This window comes from Siniperca chuatsi, linkage group LG13 (genome assembly GCF_020085105.1).
Source record: "Siniperca chuatsi isolate FFG_IHB_CAS linkage group LG13, ASM2008510v1, whole genome shotgun sequence".
Lineage (NCBI taxonomy): Eukaryota > Metazoa > Chordata > Actinopteri > Centrarchiformes > Sinipercidae > Siniperca > Siniperca chuatsi.
In genome coordinates, this window is record NC_058054.1 from 22,529,212 (window position 1) to 22,555,808 (window position 26,597).

General features: G+C 40.3%; 3 protein-coding genes across 9 annotated transcripts; all 3 read left to right on the forward strand.

The window, feature by feature from the left end:
* The first annotated feature begins 2,319 nt into the window (after nucleotides 1-2,319).
* Nucleotides 2,320-12,388, forward strand: casq1a (calsequestrin 1a). The gene is made up of 11 exons (XM_044220206.1): nucleotides 2,320-2,762; nucleotides 6,507-6,600; nucleotides 6,886-6,986; nucleotides 7,177-7,288; nucleotides 7,560-7,633; nucleotides 9,090-9,220; nucleotides 9,327-9,372; nucleotides 9,524-9,578; nucleotides 9,902-10,002; nucleotides 10,178-10,252; nucleotides 11,343-12,388. The coding sequence occupies exons 1-11, from the start codon at nucleotides 2,526-2,528 to the stop codon at nucleotides 11,679-11,681; spliced, it is 1,365 nt and encodes a 454-aa protein (XP_044076141.1). The 5' UTR covers nucleotides 2,320-2,525; the 3' UTR covers nucleotides 11,682-12,388.
* A 1,210-nt stretch (nucleotides 12,389-13,598) lies between these two features.
* Nucleotides 13,599-18,931, forward strand: si:rp71-1g18.1 (uncharacterized protein LOC559922 homolog). Of its 2 annotated transcripts, none has more exons than XM_044220148.1 (4): nucleotides 13,599-14,029; nucleotides 14,343-14,515; nucleotides 14,651-14,744; nucleotides 16,957-18,931. In XM_044220148.1, the coding sequence occupies exons 1-4, from the start codon at nucleotides 13,771-13,773 to the stop codon at nucleotides 17,913-17,915; spliced, it is 1,485 nt and encodes a 494-aa protein (XP_044076083.1). In that variant the 5' UTR covers nucleotides 13,599-13,770; the 3' UTR covers nucleotides 17,916-18,931. The 2 variants fall into 2 exon arrangements, with proteins under 2 accessions (XP_044076083.1, XP_044076084.1); XM_044220149.1 differs by having other exon boundaries at nucleotides 13,603-14,029; nucleotides 14,343-14,497.
* A 242-nt stretch (nucleotides 18,932-19,173) lies between these two features.
* LOC122887185 (E3 ubiquitin/ISG15 ligase TRIM25-like) lies at nucleotides 19,174-26,232 on the forward strand. 6 transcript variants are annotated; one of them, XM_044220155.1, is made up of 10 exons: nucleotides 19,174-19,559; nucleotides 19,971-20,061; nucleotides 20,233-20,344; nucleotides 20,518-20,768; nucleotides 20,952-21,269; nucleotides 21,846-21,938; nucleotides 22,039-22,114; nucleotides 22,200-22,289; nucleotides 23,573-23,629; nucleotides 25,194-26,232. In XM_044220155.1, exons 4-10 carry the CDS (start codon nucleotides 20,529-20,531, stop codon nucleotides 25,724-25,726), a joined length of 1,407 nt encoding a protein of 468 aa, XP_044076090.1. In that variant the 5' UTR covers nucleotides 19,174-19,559; nucleotides 19,971-20,061; nucleotides 20,233-20,344; nucleotides 20,518-20,528; the 3' UTR covers nucleotides 25,727-26,232. The 6 variants fall into 6 exon arrangements, with proteins under 6 accessions (XP_044076090.1, XP_044076087.1, XP_044076085.1 ...); XM_044220152.1 differs by having other exon boundaries at nucleotides 19,175-19,559; nucleotides 20,200-20,344; nucleotides 20,518-20,786; nucleotides 20,949-21,269; XM_044220150.1 differs by having other exon boundaries at nucleotides 19,175-19,559; nucleotides 20,518-20,786; nucleotides 20,949-21,269.
* Nucleotides 26,233-26,597: the final 365 nt, after the last annotated feature.

Sequence of the window (26,597 nt, forward strand, 5' to 3'; positions counted from 1 at the left end):
AGGAAAGCAACAACATAGCCCCGCCCACCTCAGGTCACCCTTTGACCTGACTGACCAGCATTGACTGAAGTCAAGATTTTACGGACATTGTCAGAGCTGTTATGCAAGACAGATATGCTTTAAATACACTATATAATATAATACAATAAAGTTGTATTAATATGGTGATTTTAATAGGCTAAAATACCCAAAACACCCAAACTGACAATGAAACAAATGTGCAGTGTAAAGTATCAAACCCTATTATTCAATTTTCAGTAGTCATATTAAAATGTCTTAGTTTCCGGCATCTAAGCTGATTATAACATCACACACGGCTCAAAGACCCAGGGCAACTGGTTTAGGATTTTAGTCACAGTTTAGATTTAAGTAGAGAGCGTCAACTACTGGGCAGGAGAGGTAACTGCTGCAGTGAACAGAAATCAAAGTTCCCTCCAATGGACAAACCAATCACATAAAGCCTCTCCACCTACTGTATACACTGTATGCACAAATGTGTGTAGAGTCATGATAGCAAAAACATTAGTTATTTTATAGCAGGACAAACAAATGAACTCAAAAGGAGCAAATTTGTAACATTTTATTGGACTAAAGAGGGCATGCCCAGAGAGTCTGACAGCACCCCCAATTATTAAGGTGTTGAGGGATTTTTAAGTCATTCCAAAAGGTTCAGACTCCACACCAGAGGCCTTTTCACAGCAGACATTTTGATTTGTCATAGCAGGAAAAGCAGTGGTGTTACTAATAACATTAATGAATGCTCACTTCTATTCAAGTGACATGACCTGACAGTGTGACAGTGAGCCAGCACGCAAAATGCCAGGACCCTGAAAATGAAGCAGCTACATGGAATTCAGCCATCATTAGGCTAATTATTTTTATTTTTTATTTACGCTTGTGCTTTTCCAAATGTGACGTGAAAATGTGAAAAAGGCATATTTACTGATTTGTAAATCAACTCACTTGGTCTATGCTTAGTCTGCAAGAGTATGTTTATCCTCCGATTCACTGCGTCAGAGTATGAAATGGACTTGGAAGTTCATGTTTGGTGAACTGAGCAGATGAGAGCAGACACAAATGTCCTATGTAGGTAAACTGAATCAAGTTAAATACTGTCATTTTGTACAGTTAAAACACCTGCTGTGACGTCACTGTTTGGGTTGTGGCCAAAATTGCAATGCAACAGATTTATATTATATGTTTACAGTAACACAGTGAGCCATAGTTTAGCTTTATTTTTCATAATCACTGACACCACACATAACAGCTCCTCTACCATCTCTACCACGCACTCATACAGACAGTGCATCTTTCAAGCTATTCCCTTCAAACGAAATCTCCCCGCTTTAATACTGCTGCATGTCCTGCTACAGAAAAGAGGGGTGTGTCGTATACGTGTGTGTTGGGGGGTCAAAAGGAGTATTACGATACCATGTATTTATTTATAGCTTACCTCTTCCCTTTCAATTTGTAAAGTAATATCAAATGCGATCATCTCAAGCACACATTGCACAGGACACACGTGTACTGTATGCACAGATGGATCAGACTCAAAAAGATCCAAAAAATGTCCACATGCACCCCCACCCCCACCCCCCCGGTAAACTCTATGTTTCACTTTCTTCTTGAGTCAGGGCTAAGTGACACCTATGCACTGAATCCTCAGCAGGTGCACCACCCTCTCCTCTCCTAACTCCCTCCATGTCCCTGAGTGACCCAGTGCTACATTCTAGCGCTGCGCTGCTGCCAGCAGCAGCAAATAAGACACCAGCACCCCCTCCTGATATGTACTTCTGTGTCCTACATCCATTATTTTTAGCTGGGATCCAAGCCTCCATCTACACTTAATATGGGAAAAGAGTGCCTCATATTCACAGCCACCTCTAAATCCATCATATCATTCTTTCTTCATTTGGCGCAAAGCAGACAGGCCCAGCACGAACACACACACACACACACACACACACACAAACACCTCCTCCTTCTTTATCTCTTTATTCCTTGCTTATGCACCATCTCCCTCCACCTCCATCACTGTCTTCCCCTGTTCTCAGTCTGGATAGAGAGAGAAAGAGAGCATCATCTTTTCGCTCCACCCACTTTGACAGGTCTGCAACACACACTCAAGCGCGCACACACACACACACACACACACACACACACACACACACACACACACACACACACACACACACACACACAAAGCTGTCACCCCAGCAACCACAACGGCCCCCTGCCTCATCTTCTCCATGCTCGGTAACACCCCTCACAGACACACACTCACACCTATGTCAAACTTAGCCCAGCCCCTCTTGTACCCTGTGCCCCACTGCCAGTTGTCCATGTGAGGTTTTTAATAAGGTGGATGCAGGAGTTGGTCTTGCTCTCTTCTGGGTGACGCGGATTGGAAGGGGTTCTCCATACTTTTAACAAACTATTTTGTTTTGTTTTTGTCCCCCCCCCACCCCCGCCTTTGTTTACTTTCTGAAACTGCAAATACAACTACATTATCTTAGAGAGGAGCCATGAAGTGGACCTGGGTGCTTGTGGCAGTCTTGCTGTCCTTTGGGGGGCTATCATTGGGCAAGGAGAGCTTGGACTTCCCAGAGTACGATGGAAAGGACCGTGTGCACGACCTCAACGCCAAGAACTATAAGTCTGTGATGAAGAAGTACGATGTTATGGTGGTGTACTACCATGACCATCCCGGATCCAGCCGCGTCGCCCAGAGACAGTTTGAGATTGAGGAGTTGGCCCTTGAGGTGGGTTGAGATGGGAACTATGGGTAGAATAAAGAGAGTAGCTTGCTGATGAGGAAGCAGTATGACTTGTGCTGGATTCATAATGCAAATGTCTTGAACTGAAAGTCGCTATAAAGAGTTTGGTTGGAGGTTCTAGTAGAGTTTGTGTTTTGATTTAGTTTAATTTGACTTGGTTGCACAGATTTCAAATCATGCCGATGTGAAGTGTGTGACAGAACACTGTCGGTTGAGGGATTTGACAAGCTAAAGATACAAATGAAAAATGTAAAAAGAGATTCTTATTTAAAGTAAATGTGTAATTGTGTGGTTACAAGGAAAGGAACGAGAATATTTGGCAATGGAGACAGGTATATTTTTTTAAATGTGTTAAATGTGAAATTGAACACAGAGAGTTGTCATGGGAAAGTGATGCTACAAGGTGGAAAATAGCTTTGCTGGATTCAGAATTGCTGATTAGTGAAGTCCCAAAAATGTGTCACAAGCCTGCGGTGTGTCGTCAGTGTTGTCCACCCGAGGCAAAGAGCTGAGCTGTGAGGATCCAAGATATCATTTATTCTGGCAATGGCTTAGCTTGTGTACATTGTGTGTGTGTGTGTGGGGCTAATGCACTTAAGACACCTCTATCAGTATCCCAATCCCAATCTCAGGCCTCCTGTCAGCCTGGATACTCAGCAGTTTCATCACATTCCTCACAGAGAGACATTACATCATCATTCAGTACAAAGCTTTCAGGTTTCAGGACCCGGGTCGGTTCTCAGGTTACCTCAGAAAATATTCAATATCAAACCGAATTTTCCAGGAAAAGTTATATTTGCGTTTCTTGTCCTTGTCAATTTGAAGTTGATTCCAGGTTCATTGTCGCCTGGAAATACAGCAGCCATTTTAAATTGGACCAAAAACAGAGAGCAAAATGAAAGTTACAACTGTGCCATCACACACAATATAACCAAACAGCATTTTAGACGGACTTGATTTCGTTTGAAGAAACACTGGACTAATATCTGCTGTGAAAGTTGCAGTTCTATACAAACATGATTGGGCTGATGACTGATTTATGGAATATATACACTGGATTATGTGGCAACCATATTTTACAGCATTTGGCATGGCCACTATAGTGTACAGTAAAGGCTGCTACCTTATACACCTGATGCATTATTATATTTTCAGAGGAGCTGAAAATTCCTGGCAGCTCCTTTTAGAACTGACATGCAAAACAGGCACAAAAAAAAACAGTCTTGGCAATTACAACCAAATTCAAAAGCAGATTTGGGCATGCAGTCAGTGGGATGACACTAAGTGTAATCAACACTCAACAGTCCGTACAAAACATTCAAGCTCGTTCTCGGACTCATTATTGACAGCTGTGATCATGCCAGCACTTTAATGTGCAAATACATCAGCCAGTAAAACTGAAAAAAAAAACAAGTTTGTTTTGTGCAAATTAATATAGAAGGAGTTTGGGAGGATCTATCTGTCATGTAAAGTCAACAGAATAAATGAAAGGGGAGGGAAATAACAGTAATAGATAATTATAGAAAGGAAAACATTAATAACCAAAACAGAGAGAGACCGAGATAGATAGATAGAGAGAGAGAGAGAGAGAGAGAGAGAGAGAGAGAGAGAGACGCTGCTCTCCTCAGCATATCACATCATCTCAGCAGCCTCTGGTGTCTCTGTATGGGAGCGTTAGGGCTCGGTCTCGGGGCTGGAGGCCAGCACTGGAGGTTCTGGCTCCAGTAGTGCCGGCTCAGCTCTGTGCTGTGATTGACACTTGCAGTACTGTACTTGTCAGCGGATCCCAGAGCGCTGAGCATCACTGCCCCCCTCACCAAAATAGTCCCTGGGCTGGTGTGGCTTCTGGCGCTATATTTATCCGGAGCTGCTTTTGTGGTGGGTCGAGCTTCCTGAAGGCTTGTGTTTCTCCTTATGAATGTATTATGATTTACATTTGATGAGGTTTTATTATTAGTAACAGACAACAGCAAAAGGCTCAAAATCTCAGAGGTCAAGGCACTCTGTGGGGGCTAGTGAAAGGTAAATGGAGTATAACATGATGAAGGAAGTCATAATTAAGTGTTTTCTCCCTTGGTCAAAGAAAACTGATTTGATTATTAAGGTGGCCTAAACACTGTGATAGAGGTTGTTTAGGAATGTGCCTTAGACCTAATGCTGCCATGTTTCCATTAGAGGGCCTGCATTCTCCAGACTAAATGCATTGTACTTTTAAATTGCTCACTGTCCATGAAAACAGATAAGTACACGTGGATGTACATAGTTCCTCCTTGGGCACTTAGAATATCAAAATGGGATGACTCTGCACGGTCCAATGGGAGGAGAAATCATTTTTGATCCACAGCAGTAATAAGAGGAAGGAATTTACATTTTATCATATGTTGTGTTTATGCTGTTGCCACATACGTATGTCTCAGTAAAAAGGTACAAAATGACAGTTTTAAAAGTGTGCATCTGCAGTGCATTTTGCATGTTGTGTAGTTGGAAAACATGCAGACATCAAGCTATGAAATCCCATGCCAAATACTGAGGCTATTGGTTTAACTTTACATGTAGTTGTAATGATATCGGCCACATTACTGCAGATACACATTCTGAACACCAAGGGCCAAAGACAACTTTGCATGTTTTATATTTGGAGGACAAGCAAATATAAAATGATAAAATAATTTCCCTACAGAACAACAACTACAGAATAAAAGATTTCACCAGATAACTAGAGAGAAATTAAATGTATTTATGTTACATATTCAAATCAAGATAAACAACCTCTAATGTATCTATGCAAATACACATATTTATCTCTAATTTACCTCTCACTTGCAGATTTGTAATTTGTTAGTTTTGTTAAAGTGAAAATGGAAAAGAATTAGAAAATTAGGTAACACCAGTGGTTTTTCATATCTGTTTATTGCAGTTTATCCTCAAATGTATCCTTCTTCAGTTTCTTGGATGGTATCAAGCCTTACTCACCTCAATCACTTGCCCTTTAAAAGTTTATTTTAGCCTGCTTAAATGCCAAAAGGGTGGGGTCTGCAACAAAATATAGTGCAATGCAAAAAAAGCGAATGTCACGGCGAAATCAAAATACTGTACTTAAAGACTTAATTTGCTTTTACAAAATGTATATAATTCAAATTGTATATACTTCTACATTATATATAATTTAGAAAAATATAATTTTCTAACTTACCTGCTGCTAAACTACAAACTCTCCACCGTGCCCCACCCATCTGCAACTCCAATCAAATTAAAAGAAATGCCAAGAATTATTTGCAACCTGCAGGACACTCTGATTAGTCAAACTATTTATGCCAGTAAAAGCAGCTGCTCAAGATCTCTGACACCAGTGCGTGTGCGTGTGTGTGTGTGTGTGTGTGTGTGCTTTTTACCCTCCAAACACACTGAGACAACCCTCAAACCACTTCCTCAATGCAGTCAGGCTCTGGATGTGGCACTGCCATTGGTGGAACCAACTGTCAGTCATGAGGTTCAAGTTTCATACAGATTTAGAAAGTGCATAAGCAGCGCTCTGAAAAGCATGCTTTTATGGTAATGAAACTACTGAGTGAGACAACTTTGTCAAAAAGGTGTAAATGTGCATGAGATATGGACAGAAACACAAATTTGACTGCACATGCAAACAGGCATGTGTTCCCGTGTTTTATAGACTTACACTAAACTGACAAATCATGTCTTCAGTTCCATGACAGTGTCTTTGTTTTACAGCTTGCAGCCCAGGTCCTGGATGAGTTTGATGATGAGGATGTTGGAGTCGGCCTCATTGATGCAAAGCTCGACAAAGTGGTTGCAAAGAAATTAGGTAAACGCGCCATATAATAAACAGCAGCTGCAGACACTTATAACTTAGGTCATTATGCAAAATGAGACCAGCCAGTGTCAGTATCTAAGCCATTTACTCAGCCAGAGTTGAACTATTAAACTATAAAAGCTAATAATTTGAACAAACCTGTCTAACTAGAGATAATGTAGCTCTCAGAGACATATGGCCTCCTTCACTTTAATGTTTCCTGTTCTTATGGAAGATAAATATAAAACATGTGGGAAGGATGAGGCCGACACTTAATAATTCTTCTCTTTTCCCCAGGCCTTGATGAGTCTGACAGCGTCTACATCTTCACAGACGATGAAGTCATAGAATATGATGGCGAGTTTGCAGCAGACACTCTTGTGGAGTTCATCTATGATGTTCGTGAGGATATAATCTCCCAGTTAATCTCCCTGCCTTATTTTAGCACAAAAAAAAGTCTCTAAATCCCAGTTTGCTTTCTTCAAAGATGACCCACAGAATCTGACTCTGCGTTCTTCTTTTCTCTGTCACCTCCAACTCCATTGTCTCCCCCCTTTTCACCTCCATGACCCTCATTTTCCTTCATAGGTTCTTGAGGACCCCGTGGAAATTATTGACAATAGTAGGGAACTGAAAGGCTTTGAAAACATCGAAGAGGACATCAAATTGGTGGGCTACTTTAAGAGTCACAAGTCAGAACGTAAGAATCTGTACTGTGATGGCATGATAACCTGTTGCTTGCTTTTCAACATAATTGCTCATAATTGCATATCAAGCAAATGCAACAGAGACCCGGCTCAGATTGCTTGATCTAACTTTGAGCTGCAGACTGATTTGATTTTTAATGCGATTTTCGAAGTCAGCACACTAGCAGCTACATTAATGATGAGAGCAACAAGTCTACATTCTTAGATATTTCATACAGGGGCTGATCTACTGAAACAACTTGATGGATGCCTATAAAATTTCAGATTTTGAGGCTTTTGCTGATGCTGCCGAAGAGTTCCATCCTCACATCAAGTTCTTTGCCACATTCAGTCCCAAGGTGAGTAATAATGATTATTATCTTAAGTTTGATCAGACACATAGAGTTATATGAAAAGTATTAAAACACATTACATTACACATCCATTGTTGATATAAAAATATTGATTAGTGCAGCTTTAGCATAACTGCAGGTAGATCATCAATGTAAGTAAAACATACATTATCATAATTTTTTTTAAAGCAGTGGGCCAAAAATCGATCCTTGGGGAACTCCATAGCTCTTTGACATTTGGCCAGTGATGAACACAAAATGCTCTATGTGAATTATGCAGCTAACAAACCATTTTAGAACAACATCCTTTATTCCATGTATTTAAAACTTATAACGAACTATATATATTCTATATTATAATAGTCCGCCAAACGAAAGGCTTCTGAAAAATTTGTTGTTATATGATATGTAAAATGATTATTTTGGGTTGCTAAAGTTGATGTAGTTCCTATAAGGATCAAAACAGCCATCATATTTCCCTACAGTATGTTTTCATAATTCAGATCCTAAGGATTGAGAATCAAGGTTGAATTAAATTTGAACTCATAGACATGCCTCATAATCATGTTACGGTTGGGTACTCTGACGCACTCAGGAAAAGATGCTTGACTTGGACAGGGTGGGTATACAATTATCACGTCTGAGGTGAGCAATGTTGCCCTTTAAAACACTAAGTTCTTAGCTGAAACGTTCTTCTTTCTTCTGTCAGACTGCTTCCCAGAAGTCCTCACTGATAAAAATGTTTGCTCCCTTCAGGGATTTTTCCCTTTCAAGGACTTTTTCCTTGTCCTTATACAGAATCTGAATCAGAAATACTTTATTGATCCCTGAGGGGAAAATCTTTTGTTACAGCTGCTCACTATCACGTCAGTGCACACAGGAATAGAAGTACTAAGCAAATCAGAATATAATACACTATAATAAAGGCAAGATAAATTAAGTACAAAGTGGATATAAGTATAAAATTAAAATAAGTGTAAAGTACAAAGTGGATTTACCGGTTGATGATAAGTATGTACGGTGTAATAATACAATGTAATAATATAAGTAATAAGTAATAGTGCATGTACTGTCAAGAAGAGTAAAAAGTGCGCTAGCAAAACCTTTGACAAATATGTGTCTGCAGATTGGCCAATTCTGGAGGCTGAACATTCAATACACCTTTGATGGTGCACTGAAAAACATGAACTCAAGTGTCTGTTAAAAGTTTTATCGCTCATTCTCTCATTTAACACACCTACTACAAGACAGCTTTCTTTCGAAACTGCTATACTCTTTATCTTCCTTAGTTCAAATTTCAAAACATAAATGTTGTCAAACAGTCAAAATGACTTACGACCAATAGTTTGCGTTTATTGCTACAAACTGAAAACTTTTTTGTTATAAACCATTAATGTTTTTTATGGTTCCCAGGTCCTTTATGCTCAGTTGTTGGTTCTAATCATTTGATTGTGTGTTGCAGGTTGCCAAGGCTCTGGAGCTGAAGCTTAACGAGGTGGACTTCTATGAACCCTTCATTGATGATCCAGTGGTCATCCCAGGAAAACCTTACTCTGAGGATGAGCTGGTGAAATTCATTGAAGATAATGACAGGTAAGTTCCGTAAATGCTATACTACAATGAGCTCATGAGGTAAAAGCTTAACCTTCCATATTGAAAAACAAAGCGCATAAACTCTTATTCCTCTGTGCTTTTCAAGACCAACCCTGAGGAAGCTGCAACCACACAACATGTACGAGATCTGGGTAAGAACTGTCAACACTACAACAGACCAAAGGTCTATTTTTGTTCAACCATTCCTCCATGAAGAGGCTTTGATGAGATAAAAACTACAGTTTCAGAATTTCCTGAAATGGTAACTTCAACAAGTTCACTTTGTCTTTATTCTTTCCACAGGATGACGATGTTGATGGTGAACATATCATTGCTTTTGCAGAGGAGGCTGACCCAGGTAAAGGAACCCTGTATTAATTGTATAACATTGCTGACAGAAACACCACCAGATTGTGATACAATTATAACCAGTCACCAATAGCAAATCTAGAAAGTGTTGCATGGGGCAGCGAAAGGGCTGAAGGAGGTTTTTGCATGTTAATGACGTGATGCCAAATTTAATCAGACTGTCCCATAAAGCTATGTAGTATTTCTGCAGGTGTATAAAGGAGGAGCAATAAAAGGATCCGCAAATACCCATTACCACCATTTTGCCATCCTGTTGATTCGCCCCTATAATAGTTCAGTCTTAGTTTCACTGTTGTCCTCTCCACCCCTTAGACGGTTTTGAGTTCCTTGAGATCCTGAAGCAAGTTGCCAAGGATAACACAGACAACCCTGACCTCAGCATTGTCTGGATTGATCCTGACGACTTCCCCCTGGTAAGACTATAACACAGTGCAATATGCGTACTAGAAACCAGAGGAACTCACAGTCAACTGAGAACTGAGATTGAATGGCTAAGCACACTGAAACATATTCTTCACAAATGTCACATTCATTTGATTGATGCTGGGTGATAATAGCAGGATTAATCATAAGGAATTCTCCCTGCAGCTTCTGCCACACTGGGAGAAGACTTTTGGGATTGACCTGTCCTCCCCACAGATTGGTGTTGTTGATGCTGATGATGTGAGTAATATTTTTGGTACTTTATTCCTGTGCCTGTGCATTTGTGTATTTTGTTGACTCTGTTATACATTTATAAACAAGGCTGGCTTACCAACCAGGCAGAGTGGGCCACTGCCCTGGGACCCCAGTCCTACAGGGGCCCTGAAGACCCCAGGTTATCTCTGGTGCAATCACATTGTTGTAATTTGATTAATTATACATTTGATTGGTAATATACACTACTGAAGCACAATTAAAACTGAAATGGTTAGGGCCTTAAAGTAGTTCCCGCATTTTTACCCAATCATGTGGCCTTGTCTTTTAGGGGCCCTGTGTCAAAATGTATCCTCTATCATGTTTACATGGTGACTATCCTTACATAAATTTGTGTTTAATCAGATTATCACAAAATAACTGACATACAGCAAACCTGAGGCAGAGTAGTATCCCAGTGTAAATAGTTTGGTTCGTTTCTGAAACTTTGGGTAAAATTGTTTGGGGGAATGTGCATGTGTGGAGGCTCAATAGGGGCCCATAAGTAGGTTTTGTGCCCCCAAGCAGGTTTATCCGGCCCCATATATGTATATGGGTAAGTCCACACTGTATCTACATGTTTGTTTTGGATATACAGAATCTACCTCAAAGGCAGCAACCCCTCATAAAAACTGTCACTTTAAAGGTGCCCTGTGGAGTTAATTTGTAAAGAAACAAGGTTATGTGCACATTCAGTCCCCCCCCCAAAAAACTCAATGCGTGTATCCTTGATGTCTAACAAATGTGTTAAATGCATTTCCTTCCTCATAAAACATTTGTAAAGCAGATTTTTTTTGTGTATTTTAAATCGTACATGGTTTACATCCATGTTTTGATAGCTTGCAATTTTCTTCTTCACTGCCTTTGTGGGTGCATTGCTATGTTTCTTACTTGCGGCAGGAATGTGCATTGCCTTCCCCGTGTGCTTGTGCAACGTGTGTTCTGTGCACAAGACAAACAAAACATGGGTCCATGAAGCTACTAGTAGTCAAAAACTCCACAAGGTACCTTTGAGGCTTTCGCCTCGTCAGAGAATCCGCTGCTGAGATGGTTTTATTTGTTCTTCTTCACTCCGCAGGCTGACAGTGTGTGGATGGACTTGGATGATGATGATGACTTGCCATCTGTAGACGAGCTGGAGGACTGGATTGAGGATGCTCTGTCAGGTGAAATCGATCCAGATGATGATGATGATGATGATGACGATGATGACGACGACGACGATGATGACGACGACGACGATGACGACGATGATGACGACGACGACGACGATGACGATGATGATGACGACGATGATGACGACGACGACGATGATGACGATGATGATGACGACGATGATGACGACGACGATGATGACGATGATGACGACGATGATGACGACGACGACGATGATGATGATGACGATGATGATTATTAAATCATGATGTCATAATTTACTCTTTAAGTCTGACCAATGCAGTTTCAAGAGTCAACATCATTAACTCTGTCAAATCATCCTCTTTTGTATCTAGTTCTTATGTTGAACTTGTCAGTTCATTTTGATATCACATCTTTTCATCATCCTCTCTCTGCATCTCACCAGAACAATATTCCATTACTGGTTTATCCCTCTCCCCTTCATATTCACTAATCCTCCATGTAACAAAGTACCTTCTAAGATCCCACAGTGTCTTTATTCCCACATGTAACACTGTCTGGTACAATAAAAAAAGAAATTCTTTCAAAACCTTGCCATCTACTGCTATTGATTTTCAGATTATTAAAGTTTTTATTTTCCAAAGTACTGGAGGGGTTGCAATGTTGTATGCATTATGTCTGAGTCCATCTGTGGAGTCTGTTGCAGTTTGAATGTGTTTTATTTGTTCACTTATTTTCTTGTTTGCCCCAGTATCGAAACAACTGAAGTCAGATCTGAAGGTGCTAGCAGGCTTTTCTGACGGGTTTTAAGTATCACCAGCCTACTCTGTGAAATCAATGTAACGCTGTACACTGAAAGTGCTGTACATCATATGGATGTTTTCTACGATGATGAAATATGACAACAGCCATATTCTATTTTTGTAACAAGAGAAATTTAACTTACTGTAAAGTCTTAAATAAATGACAGCTTGGACAGAAACCCCATTACTGTATATTTTTTTAAAGGTGTGTATGTTTGTCTGAATCCTAAATAATAGAAAATACATCTTGATTTTGAAGACATAATTATCTGGGAATTTATTGCATATTTATTATATGCAATACCTATTACCTATACCTTGGTAAAGGCTAAATGGGATAAAGAGGTGGACACAAAACAGTCCCAAAAATGTTAGTACACACTTAAAGCTACTGTGTGCAAGATCTGAACATTTTTGGCTTTGGCACCCCCTGGTGGTAGTATCAAAGACGGGACACCACGGCAGACAGCAGTGCATGCTGATATTTCAACACTTCTCACTGGATTGGCTCATTTGTCTACATGCAAAGCCTTATGGTATCAGAAGAGTTGAAAGATGCTATTATCAAATTAAAATAAAATTCTATACAGAGCAGCTTTAAAATGAAGCTTTAGGAGCACAAGGTGAATCAGAAATGGAATGAGTGTTTTCTGTAAAGTATTCTGGGTGCTAAAGTGACACCTGACTTGCTGAATGTAAAGGCTGTAAGTTTGTGCTGCAGAATTTCAGGTTGACTGCTCTGGGTGAATTTCAGAGAGCTGAGCCACTGAAAGTCGAGTGAGGTCAGTGCAGAGGTGAACTTCCAATACCTGCCTGCTAACCTGCAAATACTGTCGCTATACACTGTGTGCATCATTAGATCCATTTCCAGGACATCCCCAGTGATTCAGGGTTGGACGTGATAAAACAAACTATGGTAGCATCATGCATTTTGCAAAAACAGTTGGAGTTTTTGCTAACCTCCACTGGTTTAACATCTCACGTTGATGCAGTGATGTGTTTGTGTAGTCTTTTTTTCCTCCAACATGCCTGTAACCACTGGTCCACTTTTAAAAGTTATCATATATAATGACATAATGTTCCAGTGTGACTTCCACTAATTACATTGTTTATTTTTCATAGACACATTATTGTTTATTGTTATTGTTGTACACTTACTGTTTTGCTATTAACACTTAACGCTAAGTGCCCTCCAAAACGGACAAAAGATTGCATTCTTGTGCCAGACTTTATTTTTTTTTATTAAGATAAAGGACTCTTAAAACAAAGACAAATACAAATACACAGAAATGGAGACAGGGGATTATGGCTAAAAATCAGAGAACATGAAACGCAAAAGATTTTTTTTTCTATGAAAAAACATAAAAGCACTCTGTTATCTTTTGGCTCCGCCCCTCTCATCTCGTGATGTAACTGGCGCGCCTGCGCCAGTAGAGACACGCCCCTTCTTTCTGCAAGCCATGTGGCTGTCGTTGGTAAATAAAGATCTATGCTAATTTTTAACTTCCATTTTACTCTGATTTGTTTTGTACAAACGCTGACTTCTACACAGTCGGAGCAGCCAAAATGTCGGCGGGCGTCGTGAACCTCCAGGCGCAGGTGGAGTCGGTGCTGGGAGCGCTCGTCAAAGCGGCCACGGTGGAGCTAACCAAACTGTTCGAGAGCAGGTATCGAGCCACGGCGCTGGATGTGGACGTGGGCCGCACTGAGGACAAAAATCAAAATGAAACCTTGGAGACACTGGATAGTTTGTCGACTGGGGACACAAAACGCAGCATCGGAGTGCAAGTGGACGAGGACATTAGTCCGCCGTTGGAGCTTTGTGGTGTGTGTTTTTGGAGCTTCCAATGCTATGGCTTCCTGTTTACGTGCACGGCTAGGTTGCAGGGATAGATGCATGAGGAGAGTGCAGACTAGTTGCTCCAAAAAAAACAAAAAAATGTACTGCGTGAAAAGATCAGACACATGGTCTAGCAGATTTTGTATGTAAGTTAATCAACGGGACCAACATATGTGCATTTAGTTCTTGCACACTATGCTTGTTTGTAATTGTTGCACTGAACTCCTGCAGGGTTGCAAACCCAGTCTAAAGGAATGTATGTGCCTCTGTCTTAACCCCTCCCCCCTCTTCTACACAGGCCCCCCTCTCCTCTCAGATGGTGATTGTTTGAGGGAGGTAGAGGAGGAGGAGGAGGAGGAAGAGGAGGAGGAGGAGGGGTGTCTCTTTCCAGAAATCCTCCTGGCTGAAGATGATGGTCAAGTTGACCCCAAATGGTCGCCTGGGAAGGAACAGGTCAGTGAGAATTTACAGGTTTGTAAGTCTCACTTGGAATGGGGAGGAATGGGCTTTTAATAGAATGCGTTGCCCCAAGGTGGATCTTAGCTGTTCTCATGACACATACTGTGCTGCAGGCGTGCACATTTGTTACATTTCTTCTTCTACCAGGTTGTGACGCAGACTGTGGGCATGGTGGAGTTGAGCAGGTTTGCCGCAGAGTCTCCAGCTGACGGTGATCCTCAAACAGAAGTTGTTTTGCATGGTAAGGAAAAGCACCGTGACAGTGAGTTGAAATGCAGGGGCTGAAAACACACTGACAAACAGCGTGGAAGCATGAACATGACACACATTATGCAAATCAGACTAATAGTTTTGGGTTTTTTTTATCTGTGGAGGATTTAAATTGTTGCCAGGAACAAGATACATTTCCAATGTGTATGGAAGCAAATAAGGGTCATTAATGTTTTGAACTTGCAGCCTGCAGTTGTATATCACCATTTTGTGTGCGCATGAAAAAATTGCATGCATGTATTTGTGTGAATTTGTAAAAAAAAAAAAAATGTTTGTGAATGTGTAATAAAGTTTTGCAGCTGCAGAAATATTTTGTGCATGTGTGAAAATTTTGTGCACACAGATAATTTGCATGTAAAAAAAAAAAAAAAAAAAAAAAAAAAAGGTTTTGTAGTTCTGTATAAATATTTTGTGTACATGTAATTCAAATTACACATACACACAAATATTAATTTAAATTACACTGAAGTTACAAGCATGAATTTTGACCCTGTTTTTACGCCTCAGCTGACTAGCCAATCAGCATGTTGCAACAAGCTCAAAATATTAATGACCCTTATTTGCTTCCATAATAAAGCAACATTGGACCGCTTTTCAGTCCAATCTTTATATACTTGTTAGATCTTTTATTTCAAGAGCTGAGGATGTAATATTTGTCATACTACCAATAATTATGCTATACTACTAATAATTATAAGCTTTTTCCTCAAATGTGCATTGTGCGGTCAAAGAAAAACAGGCAACAATGAACATAACATACCCCTCTGATAAACTGGCCCACTAATAAAGTGTCCCAGTGCATGCTGGGATAGGCTCCACTCCCCAGCAACCCTGAACAGGATAAGCACTTTAGAAAAATGAAGTATGGACGGATAAACATTATATTCCAATGAATACTTGGATTACTAGTTATTTCACAGAGACAAGTGTCACAAATTGTCCCACTTGAAGGCGCTATCAGTAAAATATGGCGTTTTACTAACACCTGGTGGCAGCTGTGGGGAAACTACATCTCGGTCCACAATCCCTGAGGTTTACTGAAAGCAAATTCTACACTCAGATTTTTCTCATAAATATCAAACTTAGCAGCTGTTAGTTAACTGATGCGGTACTTCAGAGATATGAGGCTGCATATCATATCAGTGCGTCTAACCAACCTTTCTACACTGCACACAAGTATCCACAGTTCCACCACAGAGTAGTAGTCAGGCGAGGTGAAGCCACACTGTCCGAGCTAACAGTAAAATAGGCAGTTACATTAAAGGTTTTGTCTATATAGATTCATTTTTTTGTATAAACTGATAGCAGTTTAGCAGATAGACACAGACAGCAAGACAAGGCACGATGAGAATATCACTGGACTGCAATGCAGTTACGCCTCATAAACAACTTAAGCTTATACAGCTGATTTTGGCTACACCTGTTGCAACAGGTAAAATGCTAACTTTGCATTAGTATTGAAAATGTTCTGAAGCTCAAGAGGGAACACATCAAATCTTATGGCAGCAATACCTCTGTGCACTACTTAGACCTTTCACTGCATCGCTGCACAACTTTAGTCCCTTTCAGACATGCACTCCTTTGCGTTAATCTGATGGAAATTTAACATATTGGTCTCATGGCTGTAGAGGCTCCCTGGTCACTTTGACGTTAAAGTCACAACGGCAATCTTTCTAGGTCAGACCTGGTAACATTTCTGTATTGCTTTCAACGCAGTCTGAACTGAATGCCGTCAGATCAAACAAAAGATAAAACATGCAGAGAGGGAGAGAGAAATGCACGTCTCATATGCACAAAGCAAAGGAAAATCAGTTGAAGAAGCCAGGAATCACTGAAAGAGACAGTTTTCAGTTGTGGAAGATTCTTCTTAGATCAGTCTGTAAAAACTATTTCTCTCTTTGCAGTGCAACCGGGGCAAAAGAGGTTAAAAAAAAAAACAACAACAACAAAAAAAACACTTGTACTACCCACAGACATAATCACATAATCCACGTTAATGTAAAAGTCACCCACGTCTGAATGACAAAAAGCCATCACTTTAACAGAGTGATGAATGTTACGTATTCCATGTCTGAAAAGGGCTTAATTATATTCAGTCAGATCACAGCTGAACAAGAAGCTTTCTGGAGAAAGGGTGGAGGGAATGTGCAACATAATAAAAAATGCGTCTTAATCTTTTTCAGTCTCTGCAGAAACAAGGACAGAGACGTTAAGACATGGATCTACACAAAGCTCTCCAACTAAACAGAAGCCTCTGGTGATCCAACCAGATACGCGTAATATCATTTCTGGGGAGAAGATTAAGTTTGTTTGCCCGTTGATCCTTAAGCCAGAGTCTCCAGCTCCCAAACCCGACAGCACAGAGAAGCCCGTTCAAGCCGAGCCTCAGCCAGCCTGTGTCAGCACCGCCAAGGGCACTGCCTACAGTCCGTCCCCCTCTGATGGAGCTGTGACTCCTGCTCAGGTTGGGGTTTGGGAACGGATCCACACGCCAAAGGAGATGAAGAACAATCTCCACATGACGCTGAAACTGACCTCTCCAGACCAAAAGCTGATGCGTCCCTGTGCGGTACAACTGGTGAACGTGCTCACAGTGCCTGAGTCAGAGATGAAGCTCCAGGATGATGCTAAAGGGCATGACGCTAACAACAAAACTGGCTGGCCTCTGCCCAAAGACCTCCGCCGCCACCAAGGTCTTCACACAGGCCATCGCCTCTGCTGCTTCACCCCCTGTGGAAACGGCGTTTGGCGGCTTCAGAAGGTGGTCACCCACTCCCGTGATGGATACGCTTGCAGCATCTGCGGGAAGACGTTCAAGCGGAGGAAGATTCTCCGGCGGCACGAGCGCTTTCACACTGGAGAGAAACCATACTCGTGTTCGGTGTGCTCAAAGACGTTTGCACTGAGGAAGAGCCTCCGCCGCCACTTGAGGTTCCACACGGGGGAGAGGCCGCACACCTGCACGCAGTGCAGCAAAAGCTTCCGTCTGCGAGACAATCTGAAAGCACACCTGAGGTTTCACACTGGAGAGAAGCCTTTCAGCTGTTCCACTTGTGGTAAGATGTTCAGGATCATGAAGAATCTGGAGAAACACCAGTGTGGATTCTTTGTTCCCTCATTCAGGACGATTGCTGGCTTGTAGCTGTGGAAAAAGTGGCCGGTTGTGGTGGTGGTTGCGCCATTTTCTACCTCAGACTGAAGACACTGTATCGCATTTGTAGAAGACTGTCATGTAAAGGTGAGATGAGAAAAGTCAAAGCTACGAAAGAAACTGAAACCATGATCCAGACTCGTTCCTGACGGACAGTCCAGAAAGGTTATATTTTAATGACAAATGAGAGTGGGTTGATGTGTGATGGGGACATTTTCTAGAAACTTATACTACTGATGGTTTTGTCTTTACATTTCTTTGTTTCTTATTCCTTGCCATATTTCTGCCTCCTGTGATTGTGGGACTGAAACAGTGTGCAAGAGTTGTACAAGTACTTGACACTTTTTAGCATCAGACCTCTGAGAAACACACGATTAGTCTGCAAAGAATCCCCAGGTATACTACATACGTGCTGAAGTACTCTGCTGCTCCTTGGAGATTGTTGTCGTGTAAATGGGTTGGACTGCATCAGTAAAAGTTTATGCTTTTATGGGTACAGCTAGAAGATATCTGGTTATTGCTTGGTTGGGCAAAATACAGATCCTCACCGGCCAACCTTTCCTGTGTCAAAGATATATATATGAAGTACTTCCACTGATGTTTGTTTTTGATGTCTATATTCTTTTTATATTATACTTTTTTTTTTTTTTTTTTTTTACTTTACACTCATGTCTCTTATCAAAAAGTGTTTGGTTTTGTATTCATGTTATTACTGAATGTATGTAGACTTGTTTCTTTTGATGACCAAGATGTCTAAGAGTATCCATGCTGACTTTATAAAAAAATCTGGTTTTAATGTTAACACAATGTTAAAACTGGAATGATAATCATACTATGATAAGTGTACATATGGTCAAACAAATGTGATCTCATGCTCTCTTTTTAAATATTGTTTAAAAAAATTGTTTTTATATCCCTCGATACAAATGTCTGTTTTCATCTTTTTAAACTTCTGATGTTTGCAAGTTTTTCTTGTGTATTAATAAAAAAAATACATTTTTGTGGCACACGATTTACTTTATTTTGTTGCGTGAACCCTGGATGTCTACAGGAAGTGTACAGAAAGCCAATAAATGTCAATAAATAGATAGAGAAGAGTGTCATGGGTCCAGGGACATTATGCGCCTTGTTACTGTCAATCTTCGTTTCACCGATAGTGTAAAACAAAAACCTAATTTCTAATCCTATCGTTTTTCTTTTTAGCCCATTTGGGATGAATATATTTTTGCCGCCAGGGTTCCCGTCATGCTTTGGGTGATGTAAACAGGAAGTGTAATGTTGCCATGGAGTTAGAAGTTAGATCTGGGCTACATGAAGAGATGCATTAATTTACACAGTAGCTATGTAATACATCAATTATAATACCTGTGCCGCGTTTTATTATTTTTACCTCATATCTACATTTTGGTGAATCTACGTCATGGAAAGTCATGCTAAATGAGCTATTAGCAGGTCCTGTTTGCCTTGTAACCATGGATATAGCTAACTAATAGATAACGATCACGGGATTAACTACTTATAGTTATGCTGAGGCAAGACCTGTTGTTATAAGGAGCGTCTTTTTATCTGACTTCTGAGCGGATTTGTGAACGTTTAATCTCGCTGGACACGGGAGAAACGGAAAGAAAGCGTTAAGTAAGTAACATATTATGTTTTAATTTTATGTCATGACAACGTTATGTCGCGAGAAGACGGGGTGCGACTTCTGACGCAAATTTTCGTCACTCAGAAAAGGATTAAGGGTTTAAAATGTCGACCAGTTTCAAGCTCACGGGGGTCTTTAGTGGGGCGAAGCAGAAAAAACAAATACAGTATTTTATACCTATTCACCAGAAGGTTGCATTACATGACATTATTTACAGTTTAAGATTGTTGTAAAGCTCCTACACGGGTGTTTTCAGTTACATTGGAACCCCACTAGTGGGAACAATAACTAATGGCTCTGTACCATTTAGTTAGTTGTGCCATGCACAAATAGCACGACTGGACTTTGAACACTTTAATTGAACAGAGACTTTGTTAATCATTTCATATGTATTTGACTAGCCCAGACGTCCTCTGTGGGAAAAGGACTACAGAGGTCGGTGACCTGAACAAATTCTCAAACTAGCTACAACCAAGGTCAGCCTCGGAGGAGGTAATCAGCCCACAACACTCTTTATGAATAAAAAAATGAGCAGTTTTAACAATTAGTGTCCTATTTTGTAATGTCTAATAACGATATTTGGATAATATAATCCTGTATTAAACTTTTAAATTGATATCTCATATTTAGAGGCCACGTTACTCTCGATCCGCTTCCTCTTAGGCCACGCCCCACCAGGAAGAACAAATATAAACTCAGCAGTGCTTTCACTTTCAGCAATGTGTGTACAGAAGACAAGCGATACTGAGGTCTTTACTTAGCTTTAACTTTAAAGGTAGGAATCATTTTACTAATTAGCATCCCTGCTCTTGTGCTTAAGCTCATGGGTTATTCATAACAAACGAAATAGGAACTGTTTACAAAGGCAGCAGCCGAGTGCTGTACAAACTCTGCAGTTAACGCCCTCCTGTCTCCTCTTTTCATGCTCGCTGGCACTCTTTGAAAAAGAGGGCTCAAGAATGGAAGAAACTGAGAAAACAAAGCTTGAGGAGATGCTGACGTGCCCAGTGTGCCGGGACATCTTTAAGGATCCTCGGCAGCTGCCCTGTGGACACAGCATGTGTATGGGCTGTCTGGAAAACATGATGGATCACTCTTTAGACACACCCTTCCCTTGCCCAGTCTGTAGGGAATATTTTGGACAGATCATTAGGATACAGAAGAGCTACGCACTGGCCAGCATCGCAGAGGACTTCAAGGTGAACAAGAGGAGGAAGGTATCTGCTATAAGCACTTTTTTCACCTACAATCTCTTTAATCGTGCCACTTAAAAGATGTAGAGAATAAACTAATAGTTGTGGAATGTTAAAACTAATCCTCAAAAGTGGACAAATGTCTAACACACCTTTTCTCACATCTCAATATCTGATTTTTGTAAGCAGGACGAGCTGACAAAAAGTGTGTACTGCGACTTTTGCCCGGAGAAAAAAACTCTGGCCTTTAAAACTTGTCTGAAGTGTGAGGTGTTGCTGTGCAAAGAGCACGCCAAGGACCACCTGGAGCTGCCAGTGTTCACGGGACACCCCTTGGTCAGGCCTCTGAGCGACCTCCTGGAGAGGCGATGCCCGCAGCACGATGATGAGGTGCTGAGGTACTACTGCAACACGTCCAGACGCTACATCTGCAACGTGTGCGCCCTGGAGAGCAAGCGGGACAACCTGGCCACTGAGGCCTCGAACGTCCTGCGGAGACAGCTCACTGTGAGTTTTGAATAACACTCTTTTTACACTATATTACGCAGGGAAAATGTTTGCATCATTATGTCAATAAGAAAACATGAGGGAGGAAATTCCTGTTGCTGACTGTGTTGCTGAGAAACAGGATTTTCTGGTCCCTGAGAATCGGAAAGACTTTTACCTACCATCCTAACTCCACCTCATTCATTCACCTTTTAAACCCCATGGATCAGTCAATACAAATTCAGGCTGTGCAGAAAACGTTCACAGTGCGCAAACCCACAGAACTTTATTTTAAATTCTAGTGGGGATCCCCGAGTGTCCAAAGATACCAAATATGTCAGGCTGAACTTTTGGAAAATATGTATAAAATTGTGCCCAAAACATCCAGAATATTTTATATTATTGTCTTGAGTTTAAATATTTCACTTAGTGAAAACATCATAGCTTTAATGAAGAGCTGTAAAAAGCTGATGCAGAATATATATGATGTAGAATAAGAAGATTTTTTTTTCAGCTACCTAAGGGAAAATAAAAGGACAAAACTGGATGTTAAGGGGTTTAACTGTGTAGTAGTATAACTGTGTGTGCATTCAACAGGAGTACATGGACCAGCACTTCAAAATACTCACGAAGCAAATTAAGGAATCCAATGAGTCCGTAAAAAAACTGCAAGAAGACCTCCAACGTGAAGTAAGCTGTATTATCTAAATTCTCAATATCTGTGATTTTAAAGGGTTTACAGTTTGTTTCCAACACTTTTCAAATGTAATATGTATTTTCCTCCTGACAGAAACACAAAGTCAACCCTTCCCTCAACAGTGTCACAGTGGTGCTGCTCTGTCTGTGGTTCATTGTTCTGTATTATGGTAAGACAATGCAAAACCCTACTATCGTGTTTGTCTTGTATGTGTGGACATGAGCTCACTGATGTCTATGTCTGTTTCCAACCAGCCTACAACTACTCTGTGGAGAACCAGACGTTAACAGACGCGCTGGACAAGCAGCAGCACAGCATGCATCACATTTATTCCACCATTGCAGGTAAGAAGGGAGGCCTCGGATCCCCACTGCTGCTCACATGACTGCAACAAAAACAGGGAATTCAACAATATTTGGTTTAATGATAAACCCATGATAACACACTTTGGCTCACAGTCTTTGTCTATTGTGTTCAGCACATCTCAACGTTTGCTAATGGATGTGTGAATATGGGTGTTAAAGGAATTTATTTTCACAATTGAGAATGACTTCCCTAATGGGAGCCGAAACGTCTTGATTCTGAAAACAGTGTCCAGATGACTACGACTGAAACCTTTTCTACGATGTTAAAGGAATAGGTCAACATTTTGGGAAACACGTCCATTCGCTAGCTAGTTGAGAAGAGAAAACCCACTCTCATATTTTTCCGTTAAATATGAAGCTACTGCCAGCAGATGTTAGCTTAGCTTAGCATGAAGACTGGAAGCAGGGGGAAACAGCTGGCCTGGTTCTGTCTGAAAGTAACAAAATCCACCTACCAACACCTCTAAATCTCACTAATTAACACACACCTTGTTTGTTTAATCCATACAAAAACTAAGTGTAAAAACAAGTAGTGGTTTTACAGGGGATTATTAGTTGGACCATTTCTCGGTCAGGCACAGTGACTTCCTGTGAGTCTTTGCTGATTGCCAGGTTAGCTGTTTCCCCCTGCTTTCAGTCTTTATGCTAAGCTAAGCTAAGAGCTAAGCTGGTGGCTGTACCTTCATATTTACAGCATCGTACTCGACTTGAGAATGGCTTTGTTCTTCTCATCTAACTCGTGGCAAGACAGCATTTATTTCCCAAAATGTCAAACTACTTCTTTAATAGCCTAATGGTAGTACATATGGTAGAAATTCACCATCTCCATTCTTGGTCCTGAGCCAAAATGTGTACAAGAAAGAAAGTTCCCCTGCTCCGCAAAACATTTCAATCCACAGAGATATCTGCATCAGGTTGTTTAAAACATTTAAATAGTAATATCAAATAGAGTTGAGAGCCCCACTTTTGTTGATTTGTTAATATAATCCTTCCATGGTTTCACAAGGAGGTTGAGTTTAAAAAATGAAGGTGCATCTGGAGCACGTGGGTGTTCAGACACTTTCTCAAGGACACAAGTTTGATGTCAACAGCACTATTCTCTGATCTGATGCTCCACTTAGGGCAAACTCCTTAGGAACTCCTACAGGAGCCAACCTGTATAATCCTTATAATCTTTCACTGTTTCTTTCAATGAAAATCCATAACTATAACTCTATCTATCTAATCTGATTTTTTAACTTATTTTTTTTATCCCTACATAGAACTCTTGGTTGATCATCCAATGAAGAGCCACATACCTCCAGAGAGAGAAGATCGAGGTACAAAAAAATGAGTGTTGAAACATGGGATTAGAATGGAAATGTTAATTAAAATAAATCAGAGAACTACCATTCTCTTATTTGTGTTGGATCACACTGACTAGACTGATGGATATAATTTAAGATTTTAAAGTGAGAGAACCCTGTCTACTGTTAGTGTGATGCTGACAATGTAGAAAGTCATTGATTTGTCTCTAATGTCATATTAAAGACAGACAGGCAGACAATGAGTATGTTTACATGCACATTAATATGCAGGTTTTTGAGTTTTATCCTGGTTTTGATCCTATTCGGATTATGATGTTAACATGGAACATAGTCATGTTAACAGTGATATGAATAACCAGGTCTCTCTATTATCCAGGTTTCTAATCGTCTGCATCGTTTCTGTACCAACTAAGATGCCTTAATAATTGAGGATGAACTCAGTTTGGGTTCTGGCTGCCTGGACTCTGGCTGCATTTACCACTCTGGATTTAGCTTCATCTAATCTTCAGTAATGGAAGATGAGAGCAACAATAAATGTATAATTTGCATCACTATTGTTATACTTTCACCTTTATTTCACTATGTACGCCATCATTACATTGTTAATCATCTTATTGTTTTTGCTTTACTGACTTACTTACTACCTGTGAGCATGGCAAAAAATGATCAGAAACCTGGATGAAGTGTTTACATTACAAACATTACATTGTTTACATCCAGCTTGCATATCCAGGTATCTCAAAACTGGGATAAGGATTTACAGCTCTAGGTTTCTGAAACCAGAATATGGTGTTTACATGCACAAACACATAATCGGACACTCCAAAAACCCGATCATAACAGGGATACTAGTGTGCATTTAAAACGCACTGATTGTTGTACTGCCCAGAGTCTCAAACATTCTGAAAATGCACAGAAAATATGTGATATGAAGGACAGCACACACATATACTACACAAATACTGAGCATTATGATTTCAAAGTGAGACTATGTAACTTATGCTGAAAAGCAAAACAAGTGACAATTACAGGATAATGATAAATGCTAAAACATAACGTAACAGTGGCAGAAGTAAAAGACGATTCGTAAAGAAACTGGCTGAATAGTATTAGCTACAGAGCAATATACCATAAACTACTAGTCATACCAGACTGAGTTAGGCAGCAGCAGCAAAACCCCTGAGTGTATTAAATTGAGCATATTGCTTATCTTTGATTAACTTTTCATTTGTAAAAGAAATTTATTTCTTCTTTCTGAAGTTACACTTTAAATTTGCACATCTTACACTATAATGCATATGGAGATACTCTGACACAGTTGTCAATGAAAGCCTATGTGGTTTATAAAGGTAATATTTGTTCCATTGAGTCACATGTAATCAACCAAAAATTCAAGTACAAAGACAGTAAAATGACACAGCAGACATGTCAGGGGACACCGCAGCAATTGAATCCCCTAAAATCCAAGTAGTAATGGTCTTGCTAACTACCACTTTAATTTCCATGGGCATGTATTATAAATTGGGGTAGCATAAAAATTGAGTATGTAAATCCAAGTGGTCTGTCTGTCTCTCAGGATGTCTTATGTTGGATCGGGGCACAGCCAGTCCTTTCCTTGGAGTCTCCGCAGACCTCCAAACAGTAGAGCGAGTGAAAACCAAGCTGGACTATCCCAACAGTAACAGCCGCTTCGATAAAGCCCCACAGGTCCTCTCCGCGCAGTGCTTCTCCACTGGTACCCACAGCTGGATGGTGGAGGCTGAGGGATACTGGGACATCGCCGTGTCCTACAAGAGCATCCAACGTAAGAGCAAGTTCAGCAGCGCCTTCGGAAACAACGTAGAGTCCTGGAGCCTTACCCACAATGGCAAAGGCAAGCTGTCTGCCTACCATAATAAAAGAAAAACTGTTCTCTCTGGAACATTGCACAGCGGCCGAATAGCAGTGATAGTTAATTTTAAGAACGGCAGCATCACATTCGGTGCTGTGGAGTCTACGTTCACACGCCTGCATGCGTTCAAAGCTAAACTGACGCAGCCAGTGTGCCTGGGTTTGGGGCTTTACCATGTGAATCCACCCAGTAGAGCATCTATTGTCAAAGCTTTGTGAATAATCCTACAAACTGTCACAATATTCAGCCAACACTGGATCCACACTGACTTAAATCCAGCTGTAATCAAGGAGAACTAAGGGTGACTTGTACTAAAAGTGGAGACCTGACTAAGCCAAAGCCAAAAAAAATAGAACATTTGCCTCAATAATATATTTTAATATAGCAAGGTGTTTTAAGGTATGTGTGATTAACTGATTGATGCTTTTATTGTGGATCTTTTATTTCAGTATAAATGTACCTGCAATGTACAGTATTTTATACGCAATGTTTATAAGGATGGGCTCTCTGATTGGCTTTTTGTAATAGAATGTGACAAAGGGCTATGATATACTGTAAGACTAGAAAAGGTTTTATTACATCTCTCTGTTGGGGGCCTTTTAACTGATGAAATCAGTCTTACCACACCAAAAACAAAGATATTAACTCAATATTTAAAAAACTATCCTTGTAATATATTTCAAAAGAACAAAGATACAAATGTATATTATATACATACAACTTTTCCTTGTTTGTTTTTTTTTGGAGCAAACATGTTCAGCTTCTTGAGTCTACATTTAATGATTCAATGTGGAGTTAATAGAATTTGAGCTTCTCTATTCCAGTCTAAGAGATAAAGGAACTGAAAACAATCTCAGTTTATGTAACTTTTGCTGAACAGCCATTTTAGGTACAAGTGACAAGTACAGGATAATGGTAATTGCCAAAATATAGCTTTACAGTTATGTAAGTAGAGTCAGAAAGTCGTAACTGACATTACTATCTAAAGGTTGCTAACATTAGCCACCATAAGCTACTGGTCATACCAGACCAGTCAGGCTGTAGCAGTTAAAACCCCTGTGTGTACTGAAGTGAGCAAAGGCCTGTTTT